Below are 26,647 nucleotides of genomic sequence, written 5' to 3'. Positions count from 1 at the left end.
GTGGAGAGGAACTTCGAGTGAGCCAGTTCTGAGTCTCCTTCAGAGGTGACCTTGAAGTTATTTTCTTTGCTTCTGCTTCCCCTCAGGAAGGAGTTAGGAATACTGATAATATCAGTCTCAGAGAGTTCACAAGTTCAAAAAACAAAAAAAAAAGTCCTGCACCTAACAGAGTGCTGCTAAATTAAGCCCCTGAAAAATATGTTTGGTGCTAGTAGTCTGGGTCGCCACCTTTCATCCCTTCAGGGGTTCGGGAGCTCTTTGACAGTGTGCTAGTCTATGAGTTGATTTTTTTTTTTAACGGTCACTCCATTTTATTCATTCATTTATTTTTATTCTCCAACAATATATAAATCCAACACTTCCCAAAAGAAAGCTGCCAGCTCTGCAGACTTAATTCAGAGTGGGGAGGGGAGGGAGAAAGACTGAGGGGGGCTTTCTGCAGGGGGAGACAGTGAGGGGGGTTTTACTCCCATCCCTGGGTCCTTCTACCTTCCAGCTTTGGAAGCTAGTCCCAAGGCTGGGATAGCTTGGCTTGTCTGGCAGTGGGCCACCTGAGGGCAGGGTTCTTGTTTTATTCAAGGTAGTCAGGTTTCAGCTTTTCCCAACCAGAGCTCTTGGATGGCAAGAAGTTGTGAGATATCCCTGCCCCCACTCTGCTGTTACCTGCCCTGCCCGGCTGCGGCCCCGCCCAGCCGCGGCCCCGCCCAGCTGCGGCCCCGCCCAGCCGCGGCCCCGCCCAGCCGCGGCCCCGCCCAGCCGCGGCCCCGCCCAGCCGCGGCCCCGCCCAGCCGCGGCCCCGCCCAGCCGCGGCCCCGCCCAGCCGCGGCCCCGCCCAGCTGCATCCTGCCCCCATAACCTTGGTTTCCCTATCTCCTAGCAGCCCCCTCTCTGTTTTTCTCCTCATCCCTCCCATCTCCTTACTCTGCATTCCCAGCTTCTCACCTTCAGTGTCACCAGATGGAATGGCCTTCAGGACCATCCCGGTGGCCCGCAGAGAAACAGTGACCTCTCGGGGCCTGTGGCTGAGCAGGGCCTGGGGATGGGAATTGAGGTGAAGAGGGCGTGGTGAGGACTTGACTCTCCCCTGCATTTTCATGTCTCGCTTCTCCCATGCTTCCACCCTACCCTGAGATTCTCCCTGGGTACTGATACCAATAAGGGTGTATGGGCAAAGGCTTAGCCATTCCTAATACCCAAGGAACCAATCAGACTCCTAGATGAGTAGCTAGCTCACCAGGAAAGTTCTGATCAAGAAACTAGCTTTCTTCCTTTTTTTTTTTTTTTTTTTTTTTTTTTTTAAGACAGGATCTCACTAAATAGTCCTAGCTGGCCTCCAGCTCACAGAGATCCACCTGCCTCTGCTTCCCAAATGCTAGGCTTAAAGACATGCACCACTATGTCCACCTAGCCTCTAATTCTTAGAGCATATTGCTTCCTTGTCGACCTGTAAGGTCAACCTCGACTCTACACCATCCCATCTGGAGGCTGAAAGAGTCTGGTGGTATTTTCCAGAAAGGCTGGGGGATTTCTTTGGCTCTGCCTACCACCCTCCTGAGTTCCTGTTGGCTATGCCAATGACACTGACCTTCTGGTAGGACATAGACAACTCAGCTCCTGTGCCCTCAGCTGCCCCTCTCCTTCGGGGTGAAGAACCCTCTGAGGGAAAAAAAGAGGAGGTATGAGGTAAGAGCCCCTTCCCCATGTCTCTGAGGCATAGCTGCTGGATAGACCTGGTATCTGTCCCTGGATGGAGAGGTAGACATCTTGGGAAGACTGCCTTTCAGTCTGGGAGTGCCCTGAGACAGAAGTAAGTGTGGCCTTGGCATTCTGCAGAGTCTATGAAACAGTAAGGTGACCATGGGGGTGAGAGGCAAGGGAGTGAAGGTAGGGGCAGCTGAACCAGGGTGAGCTCCAGGAAGCGGGGAGCAGAATCTCACCTTTGGGGGACTTGGAGTCTTGGATCTTCACCTTCAGCTCGGTGAGGAAAATGTCCTCTGTAGGGTCATGACTCAAGTTGGTGAAGATCTAGAAAGGAGATAAAAGGGAGGGAGGGAGGGAAAGGGGAAAGGAGCGAGTTTAGAGAAAGTTTCTGTCCCCACAGCCTGAGAAGCTCCACCTACCCACCTGCCCATGCTAGGTTCTGAGCTGCACAGTGACAGTCACATTAGTCTGGACCCTGTCAGTAATGTAAGGTAGTAACGCCTCCGGTCCTAAGCTGATTTGCAAAGTTCCTGTCACTTACATCCAAGTCCCTCCCGAAACAAAAGAATGGAGAGGAAGAATCAGGAGGTATTGATTCTGATCAAACCTATCTGCTAGATACTGGTAAAAGATACAAAACCCCAGCTCTATAGGAGGAACAAGGTTGAGGGAACAACTGTACAACATGGTGACCACGGTTCATAACAACACACTATGTTTTTAATAAGAGCTGTAAGTAGATTGTGTTTGTGGCATGAAATGTAAAGGGAGAAGTAATGTGCACATTAACCAGCCCAATTAATAGAGTTATTCACGTAGACATATCATAAAATGCCATGTCATAGCCACAAATATATATATATATATATAATTTGTATTTATCATCTCATTTTATTTTAAAGATTTATTTTAATCTGTGCGTGGTGACGCATACCTTTGATGCCAGCATCAGGAGGCAGAGAAAGGCAGATTTCTGTGAGTTCAAGGCCAGCCTGGTCTATATAGCAAATTTTCAGGACAGCCAGGACTATGGAAAGAGACCCTGTCTCAAGGAACCAAAAACATAAAAATGAAACAATAAGAAATAAGAATAAAAGATTGATGTTGGCTCAGTATGGTTGTGCCCTCTGTAGACAGCATCTTCATATTATTCAAATGCTGATTTCTCTGCTCTGTGATGCTTATTCTCCGACTGCTGTCTCTGTGCTGTGTACACGTTGCTCCTCATTTATTCTCTGAGGTGTCAACAAAAGCTCATCAGCCAATAACTGAGCAGAGGAGAGAACAGAGCCGGACTTCCTATTCCAGGGAGGTGAAGGGGAGGGAAGGAAGGGAGGGGGGGAGAGAGAGAGAGAGGGAGAGGGGAGGGGGGGAGAGAGGGAGAGAGGGAGGGAGGGAGGGAGAGAGAGGGAGAGAGAGGGAGGGAGGGAGGGAGGGAGAAAGGGGAGGGGGGAGAGGGAGGGAGGGAGGGAGGGAGGGAGGGAGAGAGAGAGAGAGAGAGAGAGAGAGAGAGAATTTTCCACAAGTGGGTCCAGGAGACACACTGGAGCAGAGAGGGACAGCTCAATCCTAAAGTGTAAGTATCTAAGGGATTTTGGCTGTGAGGTAGCCAGATTAGCTCAGAGGATTAAGATAGATTAATAACTGTTTAGATATTGTACCATAAAGCCTATTAAATAAGTCTGATAGTCTCTGGCTTATTTATTTGAGAGCTAGCCAGAATAAAGAAAAATACTCGGGAGGCAGAGGGCAGATCTCTGTGAGTTCAAGGCCAGCTTTGTCTACATTGCAAATCGTAGGACAGCCAGGACTTCATAAAGAGACCCTTTCTTAAAATAAATACATAAATACATAAATAAATACATAAACACATAAATAAATACATAAGAAATAAGAAAAAGATTTATTTTATATATGTGATTGCTTTGCTTTGCTCATCCTTGAACTGAAGTTATGGACAGTTATGAACTGTTTTGCTGGGGGACCAAACCCAGGTTCTCTGAGAGAACGGGTTCAGAATGAACTGGTTTTCCCAAACACTACGAAGACGAAGTTATTAAGAGTGACTTGCTGCCAAGTGACCAGTATCTCCCCAGAGCCAGAGGATTTACGTGGTGCATTAACAGGGCTCTGCAGGCTGGCATGGTACCCTGGGAGCCTCTGCTGGGGGGTTGGGAGGACCTACCTTAACCTTGTAGAGCTGGAAATAGATGGGTTGGGTGCCCATGCGAACATAGTAAGTGATAACATCCAAGATGAAGGGGTCCACGGTCCTAGACGTGTCCAAGCAGGGAGGCTGTGAGGAACAGGGGCAGTGTCTTCAGCAGCCGCCCACCTCCAGGCTGCTGGGGGAGGCACCATTTTCAGTGAGAAACTCCCACACTCCCTGTGATGCCCAGGTCTGGCCAATCCTCCAAGCCTTCTCAGCCATCTGGTTTTTACTTCTGACCAAAATATGAACCACTTCTAACAAGACTCCATCTTCTCAGGGAATCTGGTTTATTTCATTCGCACAGACTCGCTGAACTGTGGGGACACTGTGCAGACCAACTGTCTCCCATAAACTCTGACTTCCAAGATGAATGTATTTTAATACCCCGCTAAACTGTCTTTTGTGTGCACACGAAATCATCTTCATGTGCTATTCAGAAAACATGCACATACACACACAGCCAGACATATTTGTGTGTATAACACATGTAAGATGATGTTCCAACCAGGCAGGTAAGAAATACAATGGAGACCTTAGCTCAGCAGCCAGTCAAAAACCAAATGGGTATGCCATGTGATGTGTTTTCAAATCTTAACCTTTTAAGAAACAAATGAATATTCCAGGGAGGTAGAGGGTGGGAGGGCCTTGGGAGGAAGAAGGGAGGAGAAGGGGAAAAAGAGGGACAGAAGGGATGGAGGAGATGTACAGAGAGTCAGGAAATTAGACAGAGGTTGTAGCAGTGGGGTATGGGGAACTGGAGGTAGCAACTAGAAAGTCCCAGATGTCAAGAAAGCAAGAGCCTCCCAGGACCCCACAGAGATGACATTAACTGAAATACCCCACAAAGGTATTGTTGAGACCATATCCAGAGGTCAGGCATGGCCCCCCGATTGAGGGATGGGGCCACCTACCCATCTCCAAAATTTTAGCCCAGAATTGCTCCTAACTAAAGGAAATACAGAGACAAAGAGTAGAGCAGAGACTAAAGGAAAGGCCATTCAGAGACTGCCCCCACCTGGGGATCCATCCCACATGCAGACACCAAACCCAGACACTATTGCTAATGCCAAGAAATGTTTGCTGACAGGGGCCTGATACAGCTGTCTCCTGAGAGGCTCTGCCAGATCCTGACCAATTCAAATGCTGATGCTTGAAGCCAACCATTAGACTGATCACAGGGATGCCAATTGAGGAGATAGAAGGATTGAAGGAGCTGAGGGGCCTTAATCTGGCATCAGTGGGAGGGGAGGCTCTTGGTTCTGTGAAGATTTGATGTCCTAGTATAGGGGAATGCTAGGGTGGTGAGGTAGGAGTGGGTGGGTGGGTTGGAGAGCAACCTCATTGAAGCAGGGTAAGGGGAGATGGGATAGGAGGTTTGCAGAGGGAAAACCGGGAAAGGGGATAACATTTGAAATGTAAATAAATAAAATATCCAATTAAAAATCAAAACACATAAGTAATTTGATAACTAAAATATATAAATTGGTAGCTTCCTGTTCTATGGGCAATGCACTCTTTCTCATTAGAATGAGAGGAGCATGTACTCACCATGACAAGAAGTATGCTACTAGATAGTGAGAGGGAAGTTCGCAAGAAATGGGTTGAAGCCATAGGGGAAAGAGTGATGTTCCCATCGGCATAAAAGAAAACACTTATATATTATGTCCCCAGAGAGGGTTAATATATGAAAGAGGCTGATTCTATCTTTTTAAATCAAAATCTCAATATTTTTTTTTTTTTAAATTGGGTCTGGTAAGATGGCTCAGTGGTTAGGTGCACTTGCTGTTTCTTTTGGAGGACCTGAGTGAGGTTCCCAGCATCTGTGTTGGGAAGCTCACAACCAGCTGTAACTTTTACTCCAAGAGACCTAGTGCCCTCTACTGGCCTCTACGTGCACCTGCATGCATGTGTGCTTGTCCCTCCCCCAAAAATGAATAGCATAAACTAAACATTTATTGTAAGTAAAACTTACAAATAACATGCAAACCCTAAAGTTTATCAGCAAACGAAAACTAGTACATTCTGAAATTTTCTATAAAAGAAAAATGACATTGTAGACCCACCCTTCCTGGCATAAAGATAGAATCCTATTGGTTTGTACAGAACTGCCTAGATCCATGAAAGCACAGGCTCCCAAAAAGAGCATCACGCAGACATAGGAGCGCAATCAGGGATACAATGGACCAGGCAGGATGGTTTCCATGACTAACAGCTTCAGCACAACCGGCTAAACCTTCAGGGAAAGCCAGATCACACACACACCTCGGATGAAGCATGCGACCATTTCTGTGGGGGGTGATTATTTAAATGTAAAAATCAAGGCTGTTCGAGTATTATGATCTCAGGCCTTAAGAGGCAAGATTCTTGGGCTGGAGAGAAGGTTCAGAGCAAAGTATTTTGCACAAACCTGAAGACTCAAGTTCAATGCCCAGAAGCCATGTCAAGGTGAAAAGAGAGAATTTTTTTTTTAAAAAAGAGCTTTCAAAGGCAGAAGTTATAAAGAATAAAAGTTCTATATCTAACATCAGAAAACATTAAATTCTAGGTTAAAATTTCGATAGACAAATGTCAAAGTGCAAAAACTAAAAACTCTGTGCAGCATTTCTGGCAGCATGCTCATATAAATGTGAATAGCTAAAGACTCAAGACAGTCATGCCCGCCCCTGTCAATCCTGCCCTGTCAATCATGACTAAGAGATGGCAGATGCAGTCTGCAGGCAGGCCACCTGGTTCCAAAAATGGGGGAGATGGTGCGTCACAATTTATTTTGCTGCTTGGGCAAGTTACCTACTCCTTTTCTGCTTTAGCTACCTGGACTGTAAAATGGAGACATGAATATGGTGACAGTGGCACCTGGGAACAACAGTCCCTATGCTCTGAAAACTAAATGAACAAATTCCATGGGGCTGACTCTGAGGTCATGGGTCACATACAGCATCTAGTTGGTGATTTTCCTCCTGACTCCACCACCCTCTCACTGAACTTTTAAAAATTTCTTCATCTTCAATTATGCCACTCACATGTCTCCCACCATCTGTCTTCCCCCTCTTCTCCCTCCTCCCCTCCCTCTTCCCCTCCTCCTCTCCTCCTTCCTCTACTCCCTCTTCTCCTCCCTCCTCCACTCCCTCCTCCCTTCCCTCATTCACTCCCTCCTTCACTTCCTCTTTCCCTCCCTCTTCCCCTCCCTCCCTCTTCCCCTCCCTCCTCCTCTCCCTCCTCCCTTCCCTCATTTACTCCCTCCTCCCTTCCCTCCTCCCCTCCCTCCTCCCTTCCCTCCTCCCTTCCCTTCCCTCATTGCTGCTCCTACCATCTCGGCCAGCTTGAGGATGGCAGGACACAGGGTGTTGACAGTGCTTTCGTACCACGGGTCAACTCGACCCAGGAAGGAAGCTATCTCTCCCAGCTCAGGCTTCTTGGATGCTTCTGGATCCTAGGGATTTGGAGAATAAGGGGATAAACAGACCTATCTGGCCCTCCCTCCCAGTCTGGCTGCCCTAGATACCAATGCCAGTGTTCAGTAAGTCATTTAATCACTTAGGCTCAGTTTCTTTTTCTTTTTTTAAAAGATTTATTTATTTTATGTATGAGTACACTGTCACTCTTCAGACTCACCAGAAGAAGGCATCAGATCCCATTACAGATGGGTGTGAGCCACCATGTGGTTGCTGAGAATTGAATTCAGGACCTCTGGAAGAGCAGTCAGTGCTGTTAACCACTGAGCCATCTCTCCATCCCTTAGGCTCAGTTTCTATACTTTGTAGTTAGTGTTCTGTGTCATAAACTCAAGTTAGAGGCTTTTGCTGAGGGCTACTTGTCTGACACTGAAATACACTGTTGACTCTAAAGAGCAGGGGGCCTTGCTTACACACACACACACACACACACACACACACACACACACACCCTCCACCAACACTAATGAACCCTAGCCATTTGCCTCAGACTTTCTCTCCTGTGGAGGGAAGGGCTGGGGAGGCAAAGTCTCTCATCAAAGGATTTTACATCAAAGGATGATCTAAAGAGACATTATTTCGTTTTCTAAAATATATCTCAAGCAAAGATGTTAAAACACATCAGGCAGTGGTGGAATATGTCTTTAATCCCAGCATTTGGAGGGAAGAGGCAGGGGGACCTAGGAGTTTGAGGCCAACCTTGTCTACACAGTGAGTTGTAGGACAGCCAGAGATACATTAAAAAAAACCAAAAAACTCTGTATTAATATAACAAAAAGAACTTCCTCCAAATATCAAACAACAAATGATCCATACTTCCGTGGACCAGAGTGTGTCACCTTGCATTTAACTGTGTCTGTGCCTGTTTTGGCCTTTCTCAAATGTAAGAGTTTTATTAACTAGAGGACATTCTTTAGGATAAGTAAAAACACATAAATTTTTTTCTTTTTAAAACATTATGTAATTTTTTGTCTCATGTTTTAAGTTGGTTGTAAAGTACACCCTTTGAGCAAGATATCAAAATTTTGACTGTAGGCTCTTGCAAAGCCTTGGGATAGTGGCATCTTTTTCCTTAGTCCCCTCACCCCCACATCTCCCTTTCTCCCCCACCCCTTCTGTCTCTGTGTGTCTGTGTCTCTCTCTGTCTCTGTGTCTCTGTCTCTGTTTCTCTCTGTCTCCTGAAGCATGTGCTTTCTCACCCCTACTTAATAAATTCACTAACCCTGCTTCACTCTGGCTCATACTAAACCTCCTCTCTGGTGGGGCCATGGTCTGGTTTTACTGACTGGAGGACCCTGGGGGGAAATGCCTCAGTTTACTGATCAGCACTGATAATTTCATTACAAAGATGAGGAGCCCAGCAGAGAAGTTACTGTGGCAAAACCTGAGTCTGAGTCTTGGCTTCTGATCTGGAAGACCCCCTTCCCCAAATCTCCCTCAACTCTGTAGTCTAAGGCAATGGTTCTGGTCCCTGAGTCTGAAAGCCAGGGTGCCAGTGGGTCCCCACATCTCCTTCTTGTCTCTGCTGAGACCTCTGCTCTTGACCCCTCCACTACTTTTGTGTGGTCCCTTTGTCCCCGACCCTCACCTGTCCAGTCACCTGAGGTGCCAGCACAGGAATGTAGTAGAGCTGCAGGCTGAGTCTAGGAGTGAGGCAGAACTTCTTAGTCTCCCGTTTCCTAGCAACAGACAGCAAAGTAGGTGGGTAAGAGCCGAGGGCTGGATGTTGGCATCAAATAGTCTTGGTTTTACCATTTATCATGTATTGACTTTGGGCAATTTGTATTATCTTTCTGAGCCTCTGTTTACCAATTTACAAAATGGGAACAGTTGTCATTTCCTGTCAAGCTGGGCACTGGAGATACTCTGCAGTGTCTTTCTTTACCCTTCCAGGCCTTTTCTCCTGTCTCTCTAATACCCATTTGAATCCTTCGCCAGACCATTCCCGAACCACCCATACCCCAGTCCTTCCTTAGGGTCCTACCGGAGTCTGTAGTAAGCCTGGGCCAAGCGTCCTAGCATCCTGTCATCCCCCAGCACGAGCACACGGGCGGTATGCACCCTGGAGACTCCAGGTAGCAGCTCCCCGTCCCCACTAGGCCTGCCAGTCCTCCGATGCAACCCTGGGGGCCCATCCCAGCTGCCAGGCATGAAGAAGTCAGGGGGCCACACACGCTTCTTGATGCCCCCCTTGCGTTGAAGTGCAGCCCGCTCCATCTCAGAGCCGCTGGGGTCCGGGAGCTCATCGCTCCCCAGAGGAAGGTCCCGCTCAATTCCACTGTCGGTGGACACCCGGGCCAAGTCCCGGTCTAGCCTAAATCCTTGGAGATCCAAGGCATCCAGATCAGCACTGAGACGCAGCTGGGAGCGTGGGCGGAGGAAGAGCACCAGTTCCTTCCCTGAGACAGGAGAACAGGGAACGTGAGGAAGGCAAAGACACCTAAACTTGAGAGGACAGCTCCCCAGAAATCCAGGAACTCTGTTTCTCAAATACTGTTCACCCGAACCCCCATGGGACACTCCACAAAGGCCATCACTATCCTGTAGTCAACAATGGTCTAGAGTCCTGTGCATTACTGTTTCTCCCCATGGAAGCCACTCAGTAAAAATATTTCTTCTTTTTCTTTTTTTTTTTTTTCTTTCCTTTCTTTTGTCTTTTTAAATCTGTCTTTGTTTGTTTTTTGAGACAGGGTCTCTCTATGTAGCCCTGGCAATCCTGGAACTCACTATGTAGATCAGGATGGCCTCGAACTCACAGACATCTGCCTGGCACTGCCTCCTGAGTACAGGGATTAAGGATGTGCACTACATATTAAAATCCCACATAAAACTCCAATACTAGAGAAGATGATGCGTAACACAGCACCTCCCACATTTAGCTGCCCCTGGGTCCCTCTCGACACCCTACTTCCTGTAGGGAAGCTTCCCCTGGGACACAGAGAGCAGGCCATCACCTCCAGGGAAGACTTGAAACTCCTCCAGCTCGCTTTTAGATTCAGAGAGAGAAGGCATCTACCATGACCCACTGTGCAAAAGGAAGTGTCAAGACTTGAACCCAGTTCTCAAGATCAATACTTTCTACCACAGTTGGTGTCCTTGTCCTCAGTTGCTAGGAGAGCCAAGAGAAGTGGGGGTAGTGCACAAACGTAGAGGGAAATGTCTGTTCTGGAAGGTACTATAGGTCTCTTCTTGCCTCCCCTTTGGGGACATTGATATATACCACGGTCCTCAGCCATTTCTACAGGAGCTCAGAGGCTCCGGCACCTACAGAGCTGTTCCTGGTCCGTCCACAGGTGGAAGGTGATGTAGGGGCTGGGCAGGGGGATGCTTGGCGGTCGGTCTTGGAGACGGTCACCTGAAGAAAGGAGCAAACTGTGGGGACTGTGGTGAGGAGACTTGTAGGAAAAGTAAATGACCAGGTGGGCTGAGAAGGTGGAGTCTAAACAGGGCTATCCTGCTCACTTTGTCCAGCCTGGGCTGCCAAGTTTAAGCTTTGGTGAGCTTGGTGCTCTGACCTCGGCTATGGTTTCTAGCCCATTTCCCCTGCACCCTGTAACTCTGGGTGCAGTCAATGACTCCCATGTTCTGACACACTCAGGCTGACATGTTCCCTGGCTGCTTTGAGTGACTGTGCAAACAAGATACAATCAGAATCACCCTACTGCAGGCAGGACACACACATTCTGGATCGTTGATGCCCACTCATGACCTTGCTCCTGTTGGGGTGTGGCAAATCTTTACCAATGTCCAAACAGCAAGGAGGTAATCGACTCCAGGGGATAAATAATGCCAACACTGGCTACTTTCCACCCTCCGTGGAGGTGTTCTGGGAATCAAATCTGTCGGTTACTGTGCCCAGAACAAGATTCAAACGATGGCTCTGCCACTCACCAGCTGAGTGACAGTGCTTGATTTTCCATTTCTTTCTAAATCAGTTTCAAAATCTCCTCTGTAAAACGGGGGCAATAATTATTTCTACTTCCCAACTTTCCAAATTATTTGATTTGGCACATGGTGTAGATTTGAATATGTGTTAAGTGCTTAGCGCGCTAATGGGCTAAAGTAGGCGCTTTGCAGCTGTGGACTATCATGATTGTGTTAACCTCTTGCTTAGTCCCTGGCCTGCCAAGTCCCTTACTCTCCTCTACGTCCCCAGGCTCCTGAGGGGTCCACGCCTTCCAAAACCTCGTTCTGTCTAGCCTAGCTCTTTGGCGCCCCCTGCGGTCGGCAACTTCTCGGTAAGTCCCCACTGCCCCCCCCCCCCCCCCCCGCCCCGCTTACCGACACAGCATCTTCTTGTGGCCGCTGGCCCTAGCAGCGAGCAGTAAATCTCCTCCATCCTCTCCCGGTGTCCCAGCCGGCTGGGGCTGTCCTCGCTAGCCACCTGCTCTATGGCACCCACAACGGCGTGGAAATAGTGTTCTAGGACGCGACGGGAGCTGGCCTGCGAGGCGGGACATCAGAACCTGAGGTCTACCTGTCCTATCCACCAACCCACCTACCGCTGTCCTATGCTAAATTGGGCAGGGCCACCAGCAATACAACTTGGTATCAGGAGCAGCCCAGTGATGGTATCGGGATTCCTCGTCCAGAGCCTGGGTTTCTGCCAGGCTATGGCTGTTGCCTGACTGTGTGGGCAGTGGTGTTTCTTTCTGGCTTCCGTACACTATGATGGGGAGAAAGCTAGGAAGAACCCACCAAAATAAAGGATTCAAGATGTAGGTGGGATTCAGACTGGAGAACTCAGGATGGAAAATAACAGAAGAGCAATGCTCCTATGTATTTTTGATGGGCAGAACAGGGGACAGGTGTGAATAAAGCCAGGAGAATCTCTTGGGCTGAGGCTGGATCGGAGCAAAAAAAAAAAAAAAGCTAGGAACCAAGTATGAGAATTACCGGCATGCCCCACAGCAGGACCCGAGCATCAGCTAAATGCACATACATACTGTGCAGCCCTTAAAAGTACATGTTTGCCAAGGAATATGTTTGCACAGAGCAGGTTTTCAGGGTCAAGGAAAAATATACATTGTATCAAGCAGTTGCAGAGTTTGACAGCTCCACCTGTTCAGAAGAGTCAGGGTGCGAGCCAGAAGGATTGTGCTTGACAAGGGATTCAAATTTTAGCTCAGACTCTTTGCATCTGTGTGAGCATGATTAGACGGTTAGTTCCTCCGTGTCTTACTTTCCCATCTATAAGGGCAGATGGTAACTGCATTTCACAGCAATGGGGGAGAACTTCGAAATGTGATCAATTTAACAGTGTCTGGAACAGTCAATAAACTAACTGGTCATTGGTATTATCAAGGAAATAGACTAAGTGTTCATTTTATAAAATTTCTAAGTAGAGACATATGAGTGATTTCTTTTTATATTTGTCTTTCAGCAGCTTATCTGTATTTTCTTATTTCCCTTAATAAATACGTATGAACTGTTGACATACGTGTTTATTAAGGGTGACATGGGACCGAAGCAGGAAGAGTACACAGCGTGAGTATGCCGGATGCCCAGGCTGTGCTGTCCATTACCTGCAGCTTCCTGTTCAGAGCACCTGTGTGACAGGCTTCTCCCAGAGCTGCCTGCAAGGCGTGGGAGACCACGTGGCGCATGCAGGCCTCGGGTGTCTGCTGCTCTTGGGCTGCCTCAATCTCCAGCAGCAGGGCGCTGCACACGGAGGGAGAAACCAGCTCGGGGTCCACAAACAGAAACACTCTGGGGGCAAGAACGGAATGAAGTTACTGGAGGGACATTTCAAAACCTTTTTAGCTCCCTCACCCGGGTCATATAACGCCTTTAATAACAAAAGCATTTTCTAGTGGTTAATTCTCCTAAAAAGATAAGCTTCAAGGTCAAAAACCTATAGGCAGGACAGCAAGTAGTGAAGCAGGCGGGATACACAGTCTTTCAGAGGGGAAGCTACAGTCTCCCTCAACCAGTCTACTGGTTCCATGTAGGGAAGCAGGCTACGTCCTGCATCTAGTGAGGTTACAACCAAAGCCGTGCTTCCTGGTTCTCAGTATCCTGGCTCATCACCCTCTGGGGAGCCCTTAACCACGCCCCCTTCAGGTACTGGAGGTCCGGACCCACATAGACTCTCCTCTGCTCATCACCGTGATCACACCAGAAAACTGCCCCGCTCTCCTTTTCTTTCCTCAGGTGTGCTGTGCCCGACCTCTCCTCCAGCCCTTACTCCCAGGATACTCCTTTCCTTAGCATCTTTCCCGAACATAGCTCCCAAGTCTCAAACCTACGCAGTGCCACTCAGTGCTGACTCCACAGACTTGCCTGCAGCAGAGAGAGGCACTCTCCCATCCATGTTTACTATTCTTCCAAACATGGGCCAGGGATACTCTCTCACCTTATCTCAGAGATGAGAACTCACTGAGGAAAGCCCCCAGGGTTCAGTCCCTGCAGTGTGGGCATTCTGAAGCTATCTCTTGCTGCCTGGATTGGCTGGGTGGCACGAAGCAAGGCAGGAGGGAAGCACCAGAGAGCAACAGCAGTCTTGCCCTAGGCCATGTGGTTCTTCTGCACAGGGGCGGGGTCAATCTGCACCCAGTCAAAGAAGCAAGGCTAAGAAAACAATACAACTACCGCCCTTAGAACCGGAAGTGCATGTCCTTGCTGGGCCAACGCGGAAGCCCTGTTAAGTGTTGTTCTTTATCCCCCTTTCTCTTCCTGTCAATGAGCAGTTGCCTGGCACCTAACACCTTGAGGGATCAGAGGGCAGCAAGGGCTCCCAGGCCTCTTACCTCTCCTGGTAAGGGTATAGTTCGCTTGTCAGGTTCTGCTCCGCGATGACAGTCCGCTGGTACAGCGTACCTGCAAACAGACCACACCAGTGAGCCAGCCAGCTCCACTTTCCAGTTCTCCAAGTCTCCATCCTTCCTGGAAGGGGCTGAGAGCATCGAGCTCTTTGGTATCCTGGAGAAAACAGCTCCATACAGACTACTGTTGCATCGCGGCATGGCTGCCCAGGACGCCCAGTAGCTCTCACCTGGGATAGCGATCTCTATCTTCAGCCTGATGGCACAGTCCAAGGCGACTGTAGAGTAGGGGGCCGGCAGGGTCAGCAGCTTGGTGCAGAAGGTGTAAGCTCTATGGTATAGATCTTCCATGATGCCCGTGGCCTGGTGGGAGGGAGGGGTCGATGCTCAAGGTCTTGAAGGGTCAAGGGTGGAGTGGATTAGAGTAGGTAGGGAAGAAGGAAGGTTGGAACGGATGGCCAGACCGGCTCTGTGCTCTCCACATCCTCTGTTTGCAGGCTCTCCTCCCAGCATCTGAGAGACCTCCCCACAGCACCATTATCCACCATAGCCAGACAGAAATCCATCCCTGCATTCCTGGGAGATCAGTTCTCTCCAGGCCCCGATGCCGGAGCTGTGTGGAGCATTTCTGAGCATCCCCAGGCTTGGAAACTTGGAGTCACTTCCCAAGTCTCTACACCCCCACGGATTTCACAGGCATGAGGTATCCCACAATGCTCAAAGGCTTTCTTTCCTTCCCTTTGCCTTCTTCCTCACTGTGCTTGATTCCTTTGCCAGAGCCCAGCCCCACCCCCACCTCAGACTCTCCACAGCCCACCACCAATTCCTTTAACCAAGAGTGTAGAACATTGTTTTTTTTTTTTTTTTTTTTTTTTTTTTTTTTTTTTTTTCCTATCCCACCTCTATGTAGAGATCACCGCGTGTAACAAATCAACCCTCTGGTCTCTTTTCAGTATGGTCTGCATTTAGAGCTCACCAAAGTCACAGACAGGCAGAAGGCACTAGGCCCCTCCCTCCCCTAGCTTGTCTCAGGACTCAGAATGTTGGAAAAGGAGATAGTTTCAAGCCCCTGGGTGGTCATCAGATAAGGCTTTGCATCCTGGACCAATAGGATGAGGATGGAGAGTTGGGAAAGGACCTATGCTAGGGGAGTGTAAGATTATAACTCTATGGGGGAAAAGAGCAAGGATTTCTCAAGACTAGGGACTTTACAAAACCTCTGTCATGCACTAAAATGCCATGCCAGTCATTTTAGCCTTTCCCCTATGCTGGATCCCTGTTATGCAGAGCCGATTACCAAAATCAGTTTTGCCTTCTCCAGTCTCTTAATGTGTTGTAACAGAACAAGGACCTTGTTACAGTGATAATGCACAAATCCAGGGCCCACCCACTATCAAAGGGCCTGCCTACCATCAAAGGGCCCACCCACTATCAAAGGGCCTGCCTACCATCAAAGGGCCCGCCCACCACCAAAGGGCCTGCCCACCATCAAAGAGCCCGCCCACCATCAAAGGGCCCACCCACCACCAAAGGGCCCACCCACTATCAAAGGGCCCACCCACTATCAAAGGGCCCGCCCACCATCAAAGGGCCTGCCCACCATTAAAGGGCCCGCCCACTATCAAAGGGAATTGAACCTGGGTTCTTTTACCCACTGAGCCATCTCTCCAACTCCAGTCATCCATATTTGATTACAGAATGAATGGCCTCTTATTTCTTTTGAGAACTGTGACTTTTCCCCCTGACAGTCCCCAGCCTCATGGGAGTCACTTTGACCCCTCTCACCTTAGTGAGCACAGACATTAGCGTGAGCAGCAAGGGTATGATGACGCGCCGCACGTCCTCGCTTTCTGCCTGGAAAACAGGAGATCCTAATATGGTGCTGGGCTGGGTGCTCCAGGGAGCACCACATCCTAGCTACAGAACACAGGTTAGGCTGGGGTTGATGGAAGATGAGGTGAAAGGCAGCAAGATTAAAGGGAGTGGTCTGCTTTGGAGAGGGGAGGAAGGGAGCAGGGCGGGGAGAAGCAAGGATGTGGGAGCCCTCTGTGAGGAGCAGGACAGACAGAGGAATCCTTGTACAAGCAGTTAGGATACTCCACACAGGAGTCAAAGCTAACTGACAGCTTGGAGCAGTGTTTTCCAAGCAGCAACATGCAGGGCGTGGATAATGTTAGATGGCACAAAGATAAACCTTAATGGTTGCCCACAGACATGCAGAGTATACATATATCTATTTCAATATATGTATATATATGTATATATCATATATATGTATATATATGTATATATGTACTCGGCAATGTGGGTTTTCTGTTTATGGCTATGTTACGGGGTTTCCTTTTGAAATATACTGATTTAAGAAACCATGGGAGTGGACGAATAGAAAATATGCTGAGATAAAAAAGACAAATCAATGAAGAAAAGCAAGCTTATGGTTCACAAACAGCCCAAGTTTGGAAGCACAGATCTGCACAGGTGGAACCCCAACCTGAGGGGGCTCCTCTCCTCACTCCACCCCTGCTGCCTTCCTCAGGTTTGAGCACCGACCTTCTCCAGCTCTCTGAGCAGAATTCGGACCAGAACGGAGCTTTTCCCTGGATGTCTCTCCACCTTCTTGTGTAGAGACCATCTCCACATGCCTGGGCCAGGAGAAAGAGACCTGTCATGGCTGGGTGGGACCAGAGGGTCTTAGAGGACACTCCTTTGAGCAGGACCCTGATCCCTGGGTCCTAGAATGTGACCAGCCAGCTACATCTGACCCCGTAGTGAAAGCTGGCCCCGATGCTTGTGCTGAGCTCCTCCATGGTCACCTGGTTTGTAGCTCTTTCTAGGCAGTGAGCTCCCAAGGCAGAAACAAGAAGGGAGGCAGAAGAGCAGACAGAGGTATATGTGTGGGGCATGGGGCAGTGATGTGTGCAGGTCCAGAGCCCCAGCCACCTTCTGAACGGTTCTAGGTCCTAAAAGAGAGTTTTGTTTGGAAGTGGAAGTGGGGAAGGTAACCAGGAAAGAAGGCAACAGAGTTTTATTACTGTCTGTAATATGGAAACCCTTCAGCCAAGAACTCTAGGCTGGGCCCTTCCTGGAATGCCTGAGGCAGAGCTGGAAGGATGGGACAGGGGGTGAGGAGCATCCTGCTCCAGCTCTTACCCTGATTACTCTGGAGGGCTGGGTTTGGGGCGTTGAGCTCTCTCAGCACAGCCTGTATACTCCTCTGAAAGTCCAGTTCCACGTCTGAAAGTGAGGGAACCTTGAGGTCAGGAGCTGTGCTGCCAAATCTGGCCCTACCTGCTGCCCCAATCTTTATTCTCTAGAGAATATTCTTAGACTTCCCGTAGACCTCACGAGGTGTCCAGTAGCAATCCATCCAGAGCCGGAAGCCAGCACATTGCTCTGAGCTGGAAGATAGTATTTCCACCTGTATTTCTGAGTTCTTTGTAAACCTAGAACTTTCAAAAGTGCAGATGTATGGCAATCCCTCTTAAGCTGAGACTTCACTTTTTGTGGTTTCAACTATTCATCGCCAACTACGCACAGTTTTAACATACTAAATGAAAATTCTAGAAGTAAATAGTGTACAAGTTTTAAATTCTTTGTTGTTCAGAGGAGCGTGGTAAAATCTCACACCATCATGTTCCATATGTTCTGAGACCCGAAATATCTTTCTTTCCAGAGTATCCATGTAACATACCACCTACTCATCCATTAGTCATTAGCAGCCATCTTGGTTACCAGCTAAACTATCTTAGTATAGAGTGCTTGTGTTCTAGTAACTTAAAAAAATTGGTGTGTGTGTGGGAGGCATATGCACATGTATGTGTGTATAAGTGTATGGTCATGTGTATATATGTATGAGTGTGTGGTCATATGCATGTGGGTGCATGTATATGTATGTGGACATACGCACATGTATGTGTATGTTCAGGTATGGGCTCCTATGCACATATGTATGGAGGCCAGAGGAGGAGTTGGGTGTCCTGCTTTATCATTCCCATTTTATTTTTCTGACTCATCAAGGAGTCTCCTGAAGTGTTGTTGGAGATATAGTTCCAACAAATGATAATATCCAAAATCTAGATTCCCTTCAAATGATGACCTGACAGCCTTCAACCCCAGATTCTCTCAGGTTCCCATTACATTAGTCACACAAGACAGGTTAAGATATAAATTCTTTTTTATTTTATTACTGTGAGTACATGTGCATGTGTGTACCTGTGTTTGTGTGTGAGGGTAGACACATGTGTGCCATGGTGGGCATGTGGAGGTCAGAGGATAACCCCCAGGAGTCTGTTCTAAGCTTTTGTCATGGCTTCTGGAGATGAACTAAGGTCACCAGGCCTTCAAACTCTTTATCTGTGCCATCTCTCCAGCCTAGGCTGAGATTTTTGGTCTCTAGATAGATAGGGCCTACACCCTTTCTTGTTCAGCATGGACAAGTCATAGAAGACACATTTTGAGGGGCATCTACGACCCTTAGGTAACCCTTACGACTGAGTTATCAATGTCTGAGGGAGGGAAATAAGGCAGAATAGAAAGACAGAAAATGATGGGGCCATGAGGAGGAGGACCCCTCACCCCAAAGTCTACCAGGAGCTGAGCAGCAAAAATCTGCTGTCAACAGCAATACCGTCAACTGAAAGGCGGTCCGCACACCCCCATATGCCTTTCTTATACAGATACATCCTTTCTGTTAAAACAGCAATGGCCCAGGCTTAGGGCCTGGATATATTTGACCTTGGGTGAGCTTCATTCCCTTCTCCAGTCTTAGTCTGAGGGTCTCAAATAAGACTGTTGATTGTTTGCAGGTGAAGAGTCCTAATCCCTGTGACCCAGACAGTGATCTTATTGGACGAACATATTAATCATAGGCCTTCAGGAACTCCTCAGGACCCACCTGGGAGTCACCATAAGGACAATAGCTTCAAAGTCACCAAAACTCTATATTCGGCTATGGTAAAGACAGTGGAGTGGGGCTGTTTTGGAGAATCTTTATGCCCATGCTCCAGGGTGGGGGTTCTGTCTTTCTGAGTGCCTCTTTCTTGTAGGTTGCTATAAAATATCTTTATTAAATATTAACTCTGATTTAAAAAAAAAAATCGTGTAAATACTGTTCCTGGTAGTGACAGCTTTATTTACACTGTCCCAGTGACATTACTTATATTGTGTCAGTGACATCATTCCAATCTCGGGCTCCCCTAGGCCTCTTCTCATCTGGGCCTCAACCTTGGCCTCTGTCCTGGATCTGGCTTGTTCATCCCAATTTCATCAGGAAGGTTGGCAAGTCAGCTCAGAGAGAAGCCCCTCCCTTGTGCGCTCCTTGGTCCCTGTGGCCTGCCTCTCTTAGCAAGCACCTTGCTAAGTCTCAGAAAGTTTCCACCTACTCAGTTCTTACTCTGCTCACAGGCTGGGAATCCCAGGCATCTCGAGCCTGCTTTCTCTCCACTGCGGGTTGTGAAGAAAGCCAGCGTTCCTTGCCATTTTGACAAGTGTCAGGGTAAACCTGTTTTCCTTAATGAGGGCGTGTTGACCTGGCCGGTGAGGGGAGGTAAGGAATATGTCAATGACTTAATGAAGTGAGGCAGCTCTGAGAACGTGTCTCCCCGCTCTCACTGTGAAGGGCTGTGCCTGCTGGCCGCCGTCCAGAGCACATGAGTGCTCGCTATAGCTGCTTTGGTGGCTGTTTTGGCTCTAGATTTCACCAGCAGTGCTACACTGTGGAACTGTTCTCTGGATTCCTCTCTACCTAAGATACACTCATGCAGACACACATGCACGAATGCACACACACACACACACACACACACACACATGCACACACACACATGCACACACCATCCCCCCAGCAAGCCAACCTCTCTTTCCTGCTCTCAGCCTCCTGTTTGTCTCACAGGTGTTTCCTTGAGCAAATTCTTACACATCTTAGTGTCTGCTTCTTGGAGGATCTAGACGAGGATGGGAAGTCTGGGAAGTGCTCCTCACAAGGACAGATTTCCCAGGAGTGTTTTCTATACACAAGTCACTAGTCCTCTCTAGTCACCAGACCACACAAACAACATACCTCAAGGCTTCCCTTTGTGACTTGGCTGCCAAGAAAGTCACAGCTGAGTTAGAGTCCAGTCTCAAGCACCAGCCCATGTCAAGGGGCCCGGATCTCACTTCCTGCTTTCTCTTTTCGGCCTCTGCTTTGTGTTTTATTAAATGTATACCTTAATTGTCTCTGATTCCTTTAGAAGGACAGAGGCTACATACGCAAACATCACAGATGGTGGCTCCAGTTACACCACGAAGGCCAGGGTATTTTGAACTCTGGTGGTCATTAGGCAGTCCCTCTAAATGGCTGTGAGGTGGACACATTCTCCAGAGCACAGTTGCCATCTCTGAAGCCCCCACTTTGCTCCCAACTCCCACTTATCCCCGTGAGGTCCTTGTCACCGTTCAGGCCTAATTCCCAGCCTCTTCAAACCTGAAGGAGCACAGAACATGGACATGACAGCCATGTCTATCCACCTAGACACTCTGCTGAGCAGGGCCCCATCTCTCCAAATTAGCCAGGAAGTCACTTAGTCTGGCATGATCATTGCTCCAAACTGCCCTCTCACCTAACCATCTCCACCTTGAATGAAGATTTAATGAACAACAAGGAAGGTGAGTTATTAGTAAATTAATTGCTTGCCTTTCTCCCTCCCTCCCCTTCTCTATATCCTTTCATTTTCGTTGCTTCTTTCTTCTTCCCCTCTCCCCTTCCTTCCCTGCTGTGTTCTTTCTTTCCATGGCTCCCTCCTGACTTCTCTCCCTTGAAGTTTTAGTCCTTCTTTTTAAAATCCCCCTCCCTTCTCCCTCCTTTCTTCCCTTCCTTCTGTTCCCCCTTTGTCCTTTGACGACATGAAAAGATTTAAACCAGTGATAATTCTGACCTGTCTCTGCCTCTGCCTGAACGCCATCCCCCATGTTTCAGAGAAAAAGAGAAGTTGCCAGAAAGTCCTGGAGACAATCTCAAACAAATGCTGGTTTTGGATGCTGGAACAGACTCACGCTTTGGCCCTCTGCTGGCTTGCTGACATGTTTTACTCAGGCTTGTGCAGCACTTTCTGAAAACTGAATTAGGAATCAGGAAGTCTGCATAAAAATAGATATGCCTGGCATCTCTTGCAAGTCTGAAAACCCACTGACTCTTTGGTGAGTCTTTCCTGAGGTGGGATGATTGGCAGGTGCTTGGAGACAGCTGACCCGGGGTGCTTCTCTGCTTTTTCCCAACCCACCTTTTCTGTCGTCACTGGTTTCTATTTCTTGCCTGACTGTGGGGACCCCAGTTATTTAACTGAACTGACCTGGGTTGCCCAAAAAAAGACAAAGAGAAAGGTAGTGTTTTCAGTTCAAGGAGGCGAGACTTCTCAAGACCAGGAGAGAAAAAGTGTTATGGGGCCTCAGGGAAAAGGGTACCTGAGCACCAAGCACTGTGACTTTGGATGCCACATGTAAATCTCCTGAACCAACTTTTGCCCAGAGCACAGGAATGTCCTGCAAAGAAACCTCCATCTTCCTTTAGGCCATATAAGTCTAGTCAGCTACTTCAGGAGGCCTCAGCCAAATAGAAGGATTATCATCACTTCTTCCCAGTGTCCAGGCTTTATAAGCCCCACTCCACAGGGTAAGAACACACTCCTGATCTTGGTGTTGCTGGATATTACAAGTATACATTATTATTATTATTATTGTTGTTGTTGTTGTTGTTGTTTTGCATTTTTCAAGGCAGTGTTTTTCTGTGTAGCCTTTGCTGTCCTGGAACTCACTCTGTAGACTAGACTAGCCTCAAACTCACAGAGATCTGCCTGCCTCTGCCTCCCAAGTACTGGGATTAAAGGTGTGTAACATCACTGCCTGGTACAACTAGGTATTATTAACATTTCAAGGCAATGCTAAATGTTCATCAAATCAAGGTAGACAGGAAGACTACATTTCCCAGAATCCCTTTAAGTTAGAAAAGAGCAGTGCAAAACATCCTGACCAATGGAATGTGATAGAAGTGAAGTCTGCCATTTGCAGGGCTGGTGCTAGAATTTCACCCATTGTATCCATACAGTCCCCACTGAGCAGTGATCTTGGGGATGTTGGGGACGATGGCACCACAAGATTGAATCCTCAGATACCAGAAGACTGCTTAGAGCCCAGATTGGACTGCGATTAAGTGTGAAATGAGAAATGAGTGTTGTTATGCTATTCTGATATTTGCCGTAGTTTGTTACATCAGCTAGCATTCCTTGACTGATTAATACATGTACAAAATATTTTCTCTGGACTGAGCAGCCAGGCCTTCTGGACACACCCTCCCCCTACCCCACACACTGACCTGAGCTCTCCATGGGGCCTGTCCCGTGAGGGAAGGATGTGGTTGTCTCAAGCAGCAGAGTGGGAAGCAGGATAGTGGTTTCTACACAGAGACTGTTCTGCAAAATAAGAGGCAGCCTGTTAGTGTGCTTAGGGAAGTGCAGAAGTGTATCCAGGATACCTGCCTGCTGCATGCTGAAAACTCCAAGTGGGAGACATGGGACAGTTACCCGAGCATCCTAAACAGTAAATGGTATCAGGAAGAGGGTAGAAGGGAACCAGAATTCAAGTAAGAATAATCTGGTAAGAGATTTCTGCTTTCCCCATTCCTCCATAGCCAGCCAGGCATGACACCAGTCCAGCAGTCTGAGAAAGAAGTTGGGGGTGGGGTGAGGGTGAGGACACCTGAGAGAGAAGACTCAGGAGTTGAAAGTATGTACTGCTCTTTCAGAGGAGCAGAGTTCTGGCACCCAGAGTGGATAACTTGCAACCACCTGTAACGAGCCAGGCTCCGAAAGATCCAATGGGATTGCTCCATGAGCAGCTGTGCTCACATGCATGCACACATCCACATGCATGCACACATCCACATGCATGCACACATCCACTGCATGCACACATCCACATGCATGCACACATCCACATGCATGCACACATCCACATGCATGCACACATCCACATGCATGCACACGTCCACATGCATGCACACGTCCACATGCATGCACACATCCACATGCATGCACACATCCACATGCATGCACACATCCACTGCATGCACACATCCACATGCATGCACACATCCACATGCATGCACACATCCACATGCATGCACACGTCCACATGCATGCACACGTCCACATGCATGCACACGTCCACATGCATGCACACGTCCACATGCATGCACACGTCCACATGCATGCACACGTCCACTGCATGCACACATCCACATGCATGCACACGTCCACATGCATGCACACGTCCACATGCATGCACACGTCCACATGCATGCACACGTCCACATGCATGCACACGTCCACATGCATGCACACATCCACATGCATGCACACGTCCACATGCATGCACACGTCCACATGCATACACACGTCCACATGCATGCACACGTCCACATGCATGCACACGTCCACATGCATGCACATGTCCACATGCATGCACACGTCCACATGCATGCACATGTCCACATGCATGCACACGTCCACATGCATGCACACATCCACATGCATACACACAATTTAAAAGAAAATAGAGTCTTCTGTATCTCGTCTGAGCTGCAGAAAGGAGCTCTTTAAACTGGGGGGATGGGGAACTCCCTCCCCGCTTCCATGTTCTGCTGTAGGCCCACAGACTCATGCAACGCTTAGAGTAGTGGTGCTGGAAGTGGTGGCTTGAAGAAGACAAGGAGTCAGAAGAAGGGAAGCCAAGAAACACCACGGGACTGAGGCAATAGGGCAGGTGGTATAAAACCGCCAGGGAAGAGAGTCTCGTGAAGGGAGTGTGATCTGGGTGGCGGCTGGAACGGAACCAGGGGACAGACAATAGTTTAAATAAGATTAAAAACAAACAAGAAGATATATCATGAAAATATGAAGAAAAATAAAGTTAAGGAGTCTAGGTGGGTACATGAATATAAGACAAAGTAAATATCAGAAGAAGAAACTTACTAGGAATAAAAAGGGCCATTATAAAATGATAAATACACTGACTGCTCTTCCAGAGGTTCTGAGTTCAGAGGTTCAACTCCCAGCAACCACATGGTAGCTCACAACCATCTGTAATGGGATCTGATGTCCTTTTCTGGTGTGTCTGAAGACAGCTACAGTGTACTTTTACACATAAAATAAATAAATCTTTTAAAAAATAATAAAAACTCAATTCATGAGGAAGATGAATATAGTTTTGTGTGTGTGTGTGTGTGTGTGTGTAAGAGAGAAAGACAGAGAGAGAGAGAGAGAGAGAGAGAGAGAGAGAGAGAGAGAGAGAGAGAGAAAACCTGTGTGGTTTCAAAATTCATGAAAGACTACATAGTAAAATTAAAACTTAAGTGGAAAAATTTACTATTATAGTTAGAAATGTCAGCATGTCTCTCTCAGTAACTGATAATCAAGGAGAAGAAAATCAACAGAAATATAGAAATATTAGGGTGGAAACATGGCTCAGTGGTTAAGAACACTGACTGCTCTTGCAGAGGACATGGATTTAATTCCCGCACCCACATACCAACTCATAATGTTTGTAAATCCAGTTACATGAGCACAAGGCATACATGTAGTGTACTTGTATAACATACAATAAAAACACTTATACATATAAAATTTTAAAAAAATCATAAAAATAAGGTAAAGTTAAAATGCATCTCTTTAAGAAAGATCATAGAGATATCAAATAGCATTAAATAACAGTATCAATTGACTGAAACTGATTAACATCTATAGAGCCTTGTAGACAATAACCACTGTATAAAAATTATTTTAAAATGTACATAATATGTCCAGCAGAATAGGTCATGAACAGGTTTTACAAACCTTAACAAACTTAAAATAATGAAACAATACAAAGCAAGTTCATAGACCCTAGTAAGAGTAAACTTGAAATAAAAAACCATAAATATAACTTTGAAAAGTCTTCAAACATATAAAGAAGTATTAAAGGTTTGTTTTTAGTGTCCATGTGGAGGAAGGGGAAGGGGGTTGTGCTTCTGAGTGCCTATAGAATTCAGAAAAGATAAATTGGATCCTTTGGAGCTGGAGTTATAAGCGGGGTTGTGAACCGCCCAGTGTGAGCACTGAGAACCAGGCATGGGTTCTTTGCAAGAACAGTAAGTATCTGCTGAGCCATCTCTCTAGCCTAGCATCTCTGTCTCTAAATCATGCATGAGCCCAGGAAGCAGAGTAGAGGAGAACATTTTCCAGCCCATTTCAGAAGTCTCTTATTAATCAAAACCAGACAAGGATGATGCCAGAAGGAGGAGGAGGAGGAGAAGGAGAAAGAGGAGGAGAAGGAAGAAGTGGAGGAAAAGGAGAAGGAGATGATGATGATGAGGAGGAGAAACAGTATCTCATGCATATATATGAAAAATCTTTAACCAAGTATTAGCAATATATAGAAAGTAATGCACAATGACTTGATGAAGTTATCTCAGGCATGAAATACTAGCCTGATATTTGAAAACCAATCAATGCAATCTATGGCAGTAAAGACTGAAAACAATCACAAGATCCTATCAGTTGACAGCATTTGACAATTTCAGTGGTTGTGGATGACAAAAGCTCACAGAGTATTAGGAGCAGGGGGAATTTATTACTATGATAAAGAGCATCCGACGGCATCACAGGACAGAAGTGTCTACTGCCACCATTGCTAGTCAACTTGACATTGCAAATCCTTGTCAGTGTAATATGGAGGAAAACAGGCTCACACCAGATTGCTGCATTGTCGAAGGAACTGCTGAGCTAAAGCTGGTCTAAGGTAAACATATTGGAAGGAGGAAATAACCCTGCAGATGAATGACTCTCTCTGCAGGCGTTATGCTACTTAAAATAATTGATATCATATAAACCATTGCAGGTTTAGGAAACTTTAGGCTCACTGTTTGGAAAGTCTTTAAGTTGTGAGTCCTCCCAGGCTGATGTACGTATGAATGGATCTCTGAGTTCAAAACCATCTTGTTCTACAAGTGAAGTTCAAGGACAGCCAGGATTACACATAGAAACTGTGTCTTTAATAAAACAAAACAAAACAAAACAAAAACAACAACAAAAAAGAAGGCATTGGCATTGGAATGTATTGTGAAAACTCAAGCATAAAAACTTAGCTATGATATTTGGGGAGTTCCTATAGGACAGAAGAGGATGTGATTTATTGATGGCAGATTATCAGAGTCACATGGAAGAGGGTAAACGAGCATTTGGGCACAGGGAAGACTCAGGATTTGACACCACACCCCCAGTATGGAGGCTAAGAGAAGCTTCTTATATGAGATGCAGGAGATCAGGGTTCCATGGTCTCCCTCTCTTACTCAAGTGGATGCTGGGAACAACCATACCTTAATCTAACTCTTTGCCCAGAAGTTCCAACTCACACCATCTCTTGCTGTACTGTGGCCGTTCCCCCACAGGTCTCCCAGCTTCCATTTCTGCCCTGGTCATCCTTTGATTAAATCCCTCTGTGCATTCTTT

General features: G+C 47.3%; 1 protein-coding gene across 2 annotated transcripts in view; it reads right to left on the bottom strand.

The window, feature by feature from the left end:
- PIK3R6 (phosphoinositide-3-kinase regulatory subunit 6) overlaps positions 1 to 26,647 on the bottom strand; it is a 45,816-nt gene that overhangs the window by 8,423 nt on the left and 10,746 nt on the right. The window contains exons 2-17 of one of the 2 annotated variants that reach the window (XM_080922772.1): positions 22,477 to 22,573; positions 17,280 to 17,363; positions 16,680 to 16,771; positions 15,915 to 15,983; positions 14,360 to 14,492; positions 14,115 to 14,184; positions 12,891 to 13,074; positions 11,647 to 11,809; positions 10,634 to 10,720; positions 9,350 to 9,764; positions 8,954 to 9,044; positions 7,221 to 7,343; positions 3,887 to 3,997; positions 1,938 to 2,025; positions 1,586 to 1,656; positions 943 to 1,033 (exon numbers count right to left, since the gene is read on the bottom strand). In XM_080922772.1, the coding sequence (XP_080778898.1) occupies positions 943 to 1,033; positions 1,586 to 1,656; positions 1,938 to 2,025; positions 3,887 to 3,997; positions 7,221 to 7,343; positions 8,954 to 9,044; positions 9,350 to 9,764; positions 10,634 to 10,720; positions 11,647 to 11,809; positions 12,891 to 13,074; positions 14,115 to 14,184; positions 14,360 to 14,492; positions 15,915 to 15,983; positions 16,680 to 16,771; positions 17,280 to 17,363; positions 22,477 to 22,489 (1,885 nt within the window). In that variant the 5' untranslated portion in view covers positions 22,490 to 22,573. Of the gene's footprint in view, positions 1 to 942; positions 1,034 to 1,585; positions 1,657 to 1,937; positions 2,026 to 3,886; positions 3,998 to 7,220; positions 7,344 to 8,953; positions 9,045 to 9,349; positions 9,765 to 10,633; positions 10,721 to 11,646; positions 11,810 to 12,890; positions 13,075 to 14,114; positions 14,185 to 14,359; positions 14,493 to 15,914; positions 15,984 to 16,679; positions 16,772 to 17,279; positions 17,364 to 22,476; positions 22,574 to 26,647 lie in introns of those variants that run through there. The other variant, XM_080922773.1, reaches the window with a different exon arrangement.

Source organism: Micromys minutus (genome assembly GCF_963924665.1).
Source record: "Micromys minutus genome assembly, chromosome: 10".
In the NCBI taxonomy this organism is placed as follows: domain Eukaryota; kingdom Metazoa; phylum Chordata; class Mammalia; order Rodentia; family Muridae; genus Micromys; species Micromys minutus.
This window is presented reverse-complemented; position numbering and strand designations above follow the sequence as displayed.